General features: G+C 48.0%; 4 protein-coding genes across 4 annotated transcripts; 1 reads left to right on the top strand and 3 right to left on the bottom strand.

The window, feature by feature from the left end:
* Positions 1-250: 250 nt before the first annotated feature.
* On the bottom strand, positions 251-2,878 carry EYB26_004142 (uncharacterized protein; the record flags this gene model as incomplete). The annotated part of the gene is made up of 7 exons (XM_054263436.1): positions 251-376; positions 549-873; positions 928-1,055; positions 1,109-1,633; positions 1,703-2,302; positions 2,379-2,762; positions 2,855-2,878. The coding sequence occupies 7 exons, from the start codon at positions 2,876-2,878 to the stop codon at positions 251-253; spliced, it is 2,112 nt and encodes a 703-aa protein (XP_054119411.1).
* A 1,604-nt stretch (positions 2,879-4,482) lies between these two features.
* Positions 4,483-6,377, top strand: EYB26_004143 (uncharacterized protein; the record flags this gene model as incomplete). The annotated part of the gene is made up of 3 exons (XM_054263437.1): positions 4,483-4,626; positions 4,676-5,066; positions 5,122-6,377. The coding sequence occupies 3 exons, from the start codon at positions 4,483-4,485 to the stop codon at positions 6,375-6,377; spliced, it is 1,791 nt and encodes a 596-aa protein (XP_054119412.1).
* Positions 6,378-7,214: 837 nt separating this feature from the next.
* Positions 7,215-8,206, bottom strand: EYB26_004144 (uncharacterized protein; the record flags this gene model as incomplete). The annotated part of the gene is made up of 2 exons (XM_054263438.1): positions 7,215-8,032; positions 8,101-8,206. The coding sequence occupies 2 exons, from the start codon at positions 8,204-8,206 to the stop codon at positions 7,215-7,217; spliced, it is 924 nt and encodes a 307-aa protein (XP_054119413.1).
* Positions 8,207-10,382: 2,176 nt separating this feature from the next.
* EYB26_004145 (uncharacterized protein) lies at positions 10,383-11,528 on the bottom strand (the record flags this gene model as incomplete). The annotated part of the gene is made up of 1 exon (XM_054263439.1): positions 10,383-11,528. The coding sequence occupies one exon, from the start codon at positions 11,526-11,528 to the stop codon at positions 10,383-10,385; it is 1,146 nt and encodes a 381-aa protein (XP_054119414.1).
* Between the last annotated feature and the right edge of the window lie 38 nt (positions 11,529-11,566).

Genomic DNA, 11,566 nt, shown 5'->3' on the forward strand with positions numbered 1-11,566 from the left:
CAAAAGAATAGGTTAAACCATATACATGAAAAAAGTTGTGAAGGGAAGAAAATGTAAACCGAAGGTGTAGGAACAGTCAGGGGTGCCAACGTTATCGTGAAAAGGAGAAAAGGGACCAAGAACAAATGAAAACATGCGGATGATCGTATCGGCACCACAAATATACGCTGCCGCTATGATATTTGCAACGCGCGGGCGGACACATGCTTATAGCACAAAAAAGAAGGGAGAGGGTCAATACATCGACACATTATTGTCGATTCGAGTTACTCCGAGACAGTACAACCGTTGCCGGAGAGCCAGAAGCACTCCCGATCGAACTTCGTCGCATCCTCACACTACTGCCACTTCCACTGCGTCGTCTGCGGACATGTCTCTGGAACACACCGTTGTTCACAGTTAGAATCAGGATGGCTACAAAAACACAGAAGGTAAAATCTTAGCATGAGAAAGAGACGCAAAATCAAGGGTGAAAAGAAGGCCGGTGTAAGACAATGGAATGAATGTCTCTTTTCCATGCAACAGCAAAGGTTTGGAAGTTAACTAACCGAAGTTGCGGTTCTCTCTTTAACTGTAGTTGTCTCATCAAGTTTAAGGGCGTTCAAGCGCTTCTGGCTGTCTTGGGTGACTGGATCGATATCATCAACTTTGGATGTAGGGATCGAGGTTGTCGATGATGTTGGGTCTGTTAATAGGCCTTGTTTTCGTTTCTCGGCTTTTTCGGCAAGTACCTCCCATCTTCGACGACGAGCTTGTTCTCGCTCATCGGCTCCACTCTGATGTTCGTTATATTCCTGTGAACACTCGTCAAAGAGCTGGGGGTTGATCTCCATGAAAAGCTTCATGGCATTGTACACCATGCTATGGATCGTTCTAGACAAGATAGATTAGAAGAAGTAATAAGACTGAAACACATCAAGAGCATACCTATTCCAATGGCCCTTGGAGTTTTCATACAACGGCGCAAACATGATGGGCAGGATAGTCTCGACATTGTCGCTAACCAAGTTGCAGAAATATTCATTATTCCAAAAATATAAAGCCCGCTCGGCAACCTAAGCCAAAGTTAGTGTGATAGCACATAAGAACCGTATACAATGAAGCGCACCTGGAAGTGAGGGCTGGCAACCGACTTGGCCAACTGAGTGAAAAGTGGTCCTTGGACCTTGGCAAATTCTGTCGGATCCATGACCTCGAAAATGTCTTCGACCTCGTTCAAGAACATCACCTCTTTGGTACTGTTCACTTTAGGCCAGTAGCGAAGTAAACCCATAACAACATCTTCTGTGAGCACCGAGTCCTTCTCAAGGAACTGAACAATGCAATATGCGAGTTGTGGGTGGTACATGCTGAGTCCTTTCGGTTTATGCATTGGAATCAACACTCGGGTCAAGAAAAGCTTGTGCTCTTCCTTCAACGGCAAAGCAAATCCATTGATAATGGATCCTAGAATCTCTAACAGCTCTGCAATACCATTGAAACGCTCGGTTTCGTATGTGAACTGAAAGAAGACGTTGTTTATTGAGCGTCGGATATATGAGCGCAAGTTGAGGAACTTTCCGTAGATACGATGCAATGTCGTCTTGAGAAAATCGCGCTCGCGCGGGTCTTCAGAATCAAATAATTCAAGCAACTGTAATCTCATACGTCAGCATAGTCTTCGACGACGCGAAAGTGGAGGCTTTATAGCGGGTCTTCTAACCTGGAGAACAAATTGGTGATCAATATATTGCTTCGCAATGTTCGTATTGAAATCTTGGCTCTCGATGAAGCGCAGGAAGAATTCGTAGACGACTTGAATGTGAGGCCAAGCCACCTCCAAAACAGGCTCGTCTTCTTCGGGATCATATGCCTCTCCCTGCGGAGTCACTGGTGGTGGAATGGGTCGGAAAAGGTTCTTGGCGAACATATCGACCACACGAGGGTACATGGGCTCTGTGATGACCGAACGGTTGTTTGCAACATAATCGAGCAGTTCGTGCAATGCCAGCCTCTTGATCTCTTTAGACTTCATATCGGCAGTCGGATCATTGAAATCGAATATGATGTTACACTGATCAATCTTCTGCATGAACAGGTCCTGGCGGCGGTTTGGGGGGACTTCATGGAAGCCGGGTAACTTTTCCAGTTCTCGCTGGCGTTGGTCGGAGATATCAAATCGAGACGAATGCTGGCGCTTGGGTGTCCTGATGCCCTCGGAAATATCTTTCGGTGTTGAATGTAGTCTGTCAAAGACGTGGGATTTCTTCGGGGGCGCGAGGTCACCAGGCATGGTTTCGGCAGCTCCAGGAGGAGGAACATGCTATATACGGGAAGTCAGCGGTCGAACTTGAGGCCGGTATATCAGTCGTTCTGACTGAAACAAATTGAATACTAACCGGAGCGCTAGGACTGATCACGACACTAGGGGTAATGGGTTGTTGTCCTTGTCTTGTAGGCGTTCCAGGAATATTCGCTGGCTGGCCACCGAGATTACCCATTACCTGCGTATTAGGCACGAAATGCTGTCCCACGCCAGCTGCAGCAACAGCGCCTTGGTTATTCTGGTGGCCTGCTGGCGAATTAGCCGCGGCTGGGGATGCATTGTCGGGTTTCGTATTCCTCGTTTCGTTTAGAGATGTTGTAGAAGAAGTAGGGGTTACGTGGTTGGGGCTGGCCGATTGGGCATGGTGGGTAGCGCTCAGTCCAGCATTCAATGTATTATTTGAGTCTCGCTTCTTCGATGACTTGTTGGAGTCCTTCGCCCGCGACAGCTGTTCATGCTACAACTGTTAGCGTTTTCTTATGGACATTGAGATTGATCACTCTGCCTGGGCAGGCAGGACACTCGACGGTTTGGTTGAATTATACTCACCACTCTCTGTCTAAAGCCCTTCATATTGACGGGTTGATCTCGATCGCACTTCTTATCACTGGTGTGTGTGATGTGTGTATTTCCACAACGGCTCTCCGATATGCAAATCAGAGGCACGAGGGAGGGGGACCGGCAACGGGAGAGCGACAATAAACGCGGACGATTGACGATGGCGACTCTGTTTCTGGCTTGTCAACAACAATTATGATAGTATTCTCGTCTAGACGAGACGTCTGATCAGGACGATAAGACCCATGTGAAGACTCGAGCGGAAGGTGTTGATGGTAGTGAAAGAAGACAGACGGGGAGTAATTGATTGTTGCACGTAGTTGGGGTGTTAGGTAGTCGATGTTGCGACACGCTAAACAATCGCCTCACCTGGCCCCGAGCAGGTAAACAGGGGCGGTTCTCGATGGATGGAGGGTTTGCCTGAAGAGCAAAACGTACCTGAGACTGGGACTTTGTTAGGAAATAGACAGACAATGAGGAAACATTCAGTGTAGCTTGTCAATGTTGATATGAATGTTGAATGTTTAAGGTCAGTCAGGGCGGTGGAGGCTGGTTGACGGCTGTCCCAGTGTCGCTTAGCCGGCTTTCTTAATGAGAGTGAGCGGGGGATGGGCCAGTGACCACTGAGCTTGCTGTCAGTGCTCCTTCTTTACGGCACTTCTAGTAAATTTAGAAGTTGGGCTACGACAAACGATAATACGTAGTAATTTATCGCCATTCACCAACAATTTAGATACTGGTTGTAAGCTGTGGTTTTGTCTCGGTGGCATTGCCGCTTGCTCTCCATTGTCTAGGTTAGAAGACACAAGAAGGATCCCACCATACACTTGGTCGCAACAACTTAGATTGATTGATAAAAACAACCCCAGCTTGACAACCGATTTATGTTTTATACAATGCATCATTGCATACTGAAGAAGAGGGGAATAAGCGCCAATGGGAGCACTTGGTCGATGTTTTTCTCGGGTCAGAAAAAGGGGTCAGCCAGCCAGTGACCGCTGCTTTGCTAGAGCTATCAACCCGCAACAGCCCACTTTTGATTCGGTTGGCAGACCGTAGAGTGTAGACGTCAAGTCGACAGAGAACATGTAGTAATTGGTAATGAGTTGAATCTTTTCTCGGTTTATCGTTTGAAAAATAGCGACTAACGGTCTTATCAACTGTGTAACTCAGTTGACTGACATCGAAATGAGTCCTTAAAGGGTACCGTACTCCATAGGTATGTTCTGGCCGGGATAACAATATTCCGTATATCTATCAAGAAACTGCAGGCAAAAGAGACATCGATTTCATCGTGGTTCGATGACATGCGGAGGTCTCTGTCGGTTTTTCGCCAACTATAGTGTATTTGCATCGACGACCGTATCAAAGGCTCTTAAGTACACGACAGGAAGTGGCTTTTAGGTAACGTGGAACTTCAATGTTGGAGTATTGAAGCGGAGCGGTATCTGAAGATATATATTTATGCATATCACAGGCCGTGGTCTTCAATGTTCCTCCTCAACCCATCACCAACTTGAAAAAAAAAAGGCTACCTGTCACCCGTCGACTTACCTCCCTGAGCAACATCTTCACATCCCATGGTACCTAAGTAGCAACCGAAGACCCAATATCCCAGCATGGCCGAGAATCAAAATCAGCCCCAGTATGCGCCCTGGTATCGATTACCGACGCGTCGCATTGTAGCCGTGGAACATCCCGGCATTGTCCAAAATGTCGACAGAGCAATCAAGACGCTGCAGGGAGATGCTGGTATCTCCAAGGCAAGTTTGACATTGATGCTTAAAAAGTCGTCACTAACATTTGGCATAGATACTGGACCCATCCAAACCAAGCAGCAAAGTTCAGCTTTGCTTGCGCCCAGAGGACCCCATGGCAAACACTATGGATTCATTCAATAGGCAGACAAACAACATCCTTCTCAAAGTCACTGTTCCTAAATGGACAGGGAGGAAACGAAAACGAGGCAGTGACGAACCCTTCACGGACAGTCATTCCGGCACGCCCGAAGAGATCGAAAAGGAGCGACGGAGCGCTGCATTTCGGCAACGGAGTTTGATGGATAATGCCCAGAAGTACTCTGTTGAAGCTATAGGCACAGTTATTAGGACGCACAATTTTCGGAAAATTCCTGATTATGTGTATTCTACATCGGCCAGCCCGTTTGTACGGAGATTTCGAGAGACGATTCTCTCTTCTGACTGTGAGTTCTTCTCTCACCTACCATGAAAGTGATACGAACTAATTTACTGCTACAGACGAGAAGATGAGGAAATTCGACATTTCCATGAGCAAAGGAGAGACGAAAAATGTTGATCTAATCCCCCCACCTGCCTTGACCAAAACATTCATACCCTTCCAATACACCTACCGTCAAAACCCAACAGTGAAACTGTCTCAAGACACATCCGGCAACATTACGGCTGTCAATACTCAGATGCCAAACAAAGTTTTCACCCATCTTGTGACGTGCGATATTCCCGAAGTACCATCTGAACCACGTGAAGGAATCCCACCGATTTCGAGTCTCGACCCCGAGCTCCAAAGCGTCATTGCTACCGTCCAGGAACTCTTCAAAGAACGATTGGCATGGACTCGTCGCGCCCTACTTAATGCCATACCAGGTAAAGACCAACGATACGTCCTGAAATATGCAATCAGTTACGTGGGATACATATTTCGCTCGGGACCATGGCGTGACGCAATCGTGAAACTGGGCCATGATCCACGCAAGGACGTTGAATCTCGCAAGTACCAAACGTTTGTCTTTCGTGTAATCGGGCGGCGCGAGCCAGAAGTAGGCCGTGACGGCGGTGGGAGTGCCAAGCAACAACCACCATCGTCAAACAGTTCACGTAACTTCAGTGGTCTCGACATCAGTTCAATCCCTACAGTAACTCGCAACGAAAATCCGACCAGTCACCTCTGGACCGGTAAAGCGCCCCTCGCTCTGGACGGCAAAATCTGGATGGTCTGCGACATCGTAGACCCAATCCTAAAACGAATCCTCTACCCTCCCAACGCAGATAACAAAACCTTCTTGCGGAGTGAATGCGAAATCTTCAGCGACGGCTGGTACGGCAGCGGCACCCTCGCAAAGGCAAAAGTGATTATGCGTCAAAAGATCCACGCGTTGTCTCAGGAACATCGTGAGCCTAGTGATGCAGAATATGAGTGTCTGCTCGGATTCCCGGACCATATTACCGAAGTAGACGGATTGAAGTTAGAGAGATTTCATTTGGATGCGGAAAAGGCGACGCCGAGAGAAACGATGCTTGCGACGGAGGTGAGGGCGACAATTAAGGGGGCTATTAGCTGGAGGATGTTGGGGGTTGGGTCAGCGAGGACGACGGCTGCTACTACCACTGCGAGCACGATCACGTCGGCGGAGGCGGAAGATGAGGAGGAGAGGGAGGCGACGAGGAGGGTTATTGAGGAGGAGGAGGGGGAAGAGGAGGAAGAGGAGAATGAAGAGGAGCCTGATGATATGGATGTTGATGGGCGCAATGACTGATCTAGACAATTATGAGAGTTCAAGTCAATCGCAGCATCTACCTGTCTAGGGACCTTGGATGATGAATAAACTTATTAATTGCCTCTATTGTCAACACTACCCATACTAGCACTACATACATGGCAAGCAAGCAGCGGACAAAATCGAGGTCGCACGTAACATATCATATCCATACCAAACTTTCGTACCCTCGTTTCCCATAATATCCAAAACAATATACGCAATCAAGAAAAACGCCAGCCAGAAAAGAATCAAATTTTAGAAGCCCAACAGATTGCATAATAGGAGAGACAGTGCATGATGACACCCACATTAACAAAACCCATACTCCAATCGTTCCAAAGAAAAACCAGTAAGCATTTAGCTCAGAGACCCATTGTCGTTGATTTTAGCCAAAGAAATCCACAGAAGAGCTGCGGACGCTCTACTCTGACCTGGAAAGAGAATCAAACGCAAGCTGAAGTGGCCGACAGCAATAATATGTGTATCAACTTCTCGAGGAAGATGTGAAACACCGTAGCCGAGGAAAAAGTACCTGCTGGCTGGATTCTAACCACCTCCAAAGAGTCGATAGTCGATAGGACAATATCCACAAGTAATATAACACCACACGTACAACCAAGGTTGCGGTGGATCAAAGCTGCGATAGACAACGGGAGCAGCCAAAATCAAGAAATATTCGCGCAGGGTATTTGAAACATCACAATAAACCTCCCATCCGTAGCGCCGTTGCTAAAACAAAACCCAAAGACGTAAAACACCGCAGAAAGCCACAAGATAAGCGGATTTGAAGGTAAGCGCTGAAATGAGCACCAAAACAGTCAGGGTCCGATCCGCTCACTTTTCCAAACAACTTTCGCCAGCCTTTTCAGCCGACACGACAGAGTCGAGGACAGACGCGACACTTGGTGTCGCTGCTGAGACGAGAGAGTAGCTGGACTGTGCAGATGCTCTCTTGACATACTCATCCTCCTGGATGATCTCGTAAGACAGATTGCCAAGGCCTGGCCCATAGTAATCCGAGGCATCCAGCTCACCAAGAGGGCTGCGAGACTCAGCCATCATATTTTTGCGCGAGGCCATGGTAGCTGGCTGAGCGGTAGCTGGTAGGGCGATTCCAAGTTCATGTGGTGGGATATTCTCCTTGTCACATTCGTCGAAGCGAGCTTTTCCTTCATCATCACTAATGTCGAGGCGATCGGCAGAGTGCTGCATCAAGTTGGTCGCCTCTTCGACTTCAGTGTCGACGTGGATTTCAAAAGACCAACTCGCAGGTTGAGCTTTTCTCCGAGGCTCAATCCCGTTACTAGTGGCTACATTCTTGCGAATTATCTCTTTCGCAATAGGAGAAAGGCGTTGGGAGCGGCGGCCAAACGCTCTGCTTGGCTTGGATTTGATCTGGGAGTCTCGACCGATTGGTCTGCCTAATGCCTGGCTGACTGCAGACGATGTGAAGGTTTTATTACTCTTGTCTTCGGTCTTTATGACTAGTGACATGCGGCTGGCCTTGAGACTCTTGGGAGACTCACACAGCCGCCCGTCATCTCCCGCAGAGCGCTTGCGCTTGGTTGGCTCAGACTTGGTATAAGGACTGGCGTTCTCCCCATCCGAATCGCAAGAGATGGTATGTTTAAGTGGGGTAGATGGAACACGTCCTACGACAATATCAGCATCCACATCTCTTTCTTTCTTTTTGGGAGTTGCGGGTATTCTAGAAGCTTACCATTGGCTAGGTTTTGCACACTTCGCCTGGCCTCCTGAAGCACACGAAGGCGACTGCGTGCCATGGGGACAAGCTTCTGGCGGTGCACCGTCGGAGCAACAGACATGGTAACTGCAGACATCTCGTCAAGAGTAGCAAGAGATATCGAGATGTCGAGGCGTTGGAGGTGAGGTGAGTAGAGAGTACTGGAGAATTGGAACGATTAAGAGTTCTCAGTAGAGGAGCTGTCAAGCCTGAGCTATCGAGTGTTGGGAAAGAGAGAAGAATAGCGAAAGCGAAATCTTGGGTGGTTTATACAGCTGAATTGGAGATAGACGGAGATTGCAAGATATACAGGGCACTCTTTCCAAATTAGAGTCCGAAATATTAACCAATAAACTCCAGCAGTTCTTTCTCGTCCTTTGTATAATGTTCGGGCGGCGGCGATATCGATTGTCGTGGTGTTGTACCTGATGTCAACAAATAATGTTAAAAGAGTGTGAAGGAAACAATCCTTTGTTACGGTGCGGATATTCTCGACCGGTGAGATGATATTTGTCTCTTTTAGGAAGCGGTACCGAGACAGGAAAAGAGTAGGAGGCGACGAAGGAGGAGGAGGAGAAGTCGAGATAAGTCGAAGGGCGAAGCCTGGTATATGAGGCCTGGAGGCGCCTTCCTTGGTGGGAGTTCACCGCGTGCCGGAATTCGGTATCTTGGTAAGTATTCCGTAAGCAATACGCGAGAATGACCGCGATCTCAGCCAATCTCCGCACAAAAATGCCCGAGCCAAGGCTGTATGCCGTAAGGTATGGTATTAAGGTATGGTATCTGCATACATAGCACGGGGTGGTGGTTATAACTCCTACAGAGTTGAGCTGCAGAAACCTGGACAAGAGATCAATTCCTCGCGGGCTGCTGCTGTCGTGACTGCCAATGGCAAAGTCGAGCGATGAAAAGGCGCGTTGTGTATGGCTGGAGAGAGCGCGAACCATGCAGCACAAGCTCGAAGACTAAGGGCAACTAAAGCGTCCCTCACGTAAGGCGCGCCGCTGACTACGACGCCTACGATTGGACCTCATACATTGCGCCCCTCGCAGCTCTGCTTGATTTGTTCAGCCTGTTGTAAGCAATCACATTTCTTATTGCTCTCAGGATGATTACGCGACGTGACGATGGTAGATTAGTTGACTGGCGCAGTTACTGAAATACGCAGTGCTGAAACCTGGAATAGCAGAGCAATTGCATTTTATTTTACTACATACATAGTCTCCGACACTACTACATACAAACCGGACAAGAACAATGCATTCAATGGCTCGATAGTCGAAACTTATCGATAGGCTTTGCGAGGGGCATTGATGATACAGCGGAGAAGTTTCACTGTTTCTTTCATGCTTGACAATTGCTGATCCTGATGATCGATCAAGCCAACTAATTTGAGGAAGTTTATGTGAGACTAGCGTGAATGTCTCGACGCGTAACTACTCCGTAACTAAGGCATACATAGGTAACTTACATAAGGTATGTTACCATAACCAAGTTAACTAAGTTAGTTAACTAGTTATTAGTTACAGTGTACACTCCCGTGTCTGGTTCGCCTTGGCAAGTACCTTTTCTACCACCAACGTCCTGGAAGATACATCTGCATCTTGACACGCTAGTTAAGTAAGTTAACACCTTCTTTCAACGCGTTGAAACGCCTTGTTTTAAATACAATATATCCCGATTGAGTTCCTCCCTACAGCAATGTCTTACTGGCTGGTCGGAAGTCTGCTGGTACAGTTTGCAATGTCCATTTGCAATGTCCACCCCCTAATGCCGTGCATCTCAGGTGGCAGATACGAGTCAGATTGCTTTTGAATTGACTATTGACGGTAATGTGCCATTGATTAGCGTCTTGACAAGGCCAATCCATCTCGGATTTGGTGAACCAATATGGCCATGTCCGAATGAACTGATATGTCCAGTCTGCATGCTGCACCTCAGCTTGCGCCCATAGGCCGTAAACCGCTCTCCTACCACCAACGATTCTGTCTCCGACTTTCGTATTTGAGAATTGACTACAGGAGCCACGTTCCCATCGCGATTTCATCATAGAAGCTACTGCTCAACGACCGCCTATGTCTGTTTGAGTTTGTCTATGGAATGCTGCGTTGAAGGCCTACCAACCGATATACACTAGAACCTCATCCGCAGGTGGCGAGCTACCTTCTACTAGATAAGAGCATATCACGCTTGCGTGGTTGTATAAACCTAAAAATTAATGTATATTGTCTATTCATAACCAACGCTTTTCTCCATAGCTAGATCTCATCCTCCCATGGAATGCTGTCCATTGCACCCTGCCTTTCCACACAACGCGCAGATGCCCGTCCCGCGCGTTTCATAGCCTCGTCCATCACGGTTTGATACCGTTCTTTCTTCTCGTATTGCTCAAGCTCATTGTTCGACTTGCCTTGTGCACGTCGCTGTTCTCGCCACCGAGCTATATGTGTTGCGTAGCCGCCAATGAACGTATCGCCTGCTGCCGTGGTATCTAGAACCTGGGACACTTTTGCGGCTGGAATCTCATTCGTAAACCGCCTTTCGTTGTCCGCAGCTATCGCTGTGCCGGCGTCGCAAGCACTGTACCAAACCCCCTTTGCTCCAAGCGTGATCACCACGTATGTCACCCCCAATTTGTGGAAATACTGCGCTATCTGTTCTCGTAGACTTGCACCCTTGGCACTGGGAATAACCCGTAGCAGTTCTTCGGTCTTGGGTGCCATTAATTCAGCCTCCGTTTCGTTCATGATCAGATGATCAATGGCCATATATACATCCTCAGGTAAGCCACCAGGTGGTGCTGGGGCCGGGTTGAACATGACTTCTGGTCCCGCATCAATCCCATTTAGTCCCTTTCCCCTCTGATTCTTCTTGTATTTCGCTATCTCTCGTAGAATACAAATGGTTGTCTCAGTTGGTATTTCTCCCTGCATTACAATGACGTCGGGAATTGGGGGTGCTAGACCCATGCCGAGGACTTCTGAAATTGGTTGCATGCCTGTATAATTGGCTCCAGGTGAGAACAAGATGCGATTCTCACCACCAGCCGACGAATCCACCACAATCACCGCCACACCAGTGTAATGATCTACCGTCCTAATTCGCGATGTATCTAGTCCGGATTTCTCTAGCGTCGGTCCTAGTAGCGATTGGAAATATGCGTCACGACTACCGACTGCGCCGACCATCTCAACATTGACTGGATTGTTCGAATTCGACGATTGCGTCTCGGTAGGTTTTGATCGGGACAATCGGCCACAGGCCACGGCTTGATTAGCACCTTTGCCTCCTGCGCTCGTCGTAAATGAAGTCGCTGTGATCGTCTCGCCTGCCTCAGGGAAGTGGGGAGTTACTGAGACCATGTCCGCGTTGAGTGAACCGATTACTCGGATAAGAGGTGCCATTTTGCTTAAAGACCAGTAAAATATTGCAAGTATATTGC

The sequence above is a fragment of the Talaromyces marneffei genome, chromosome 3 (assembly GCF_009556855.1).
Source record: "Talaromyces marneffei chromosome 3, complete sequence".
Classification (NCBI taxonomy): domain Eukaryota; kingdom Fungi; phylum Ascomycota; class Eurotiomycetes; order Eurotiales; family Trichocomaceae; genus Talaromyces; species Talaromyces marneffei.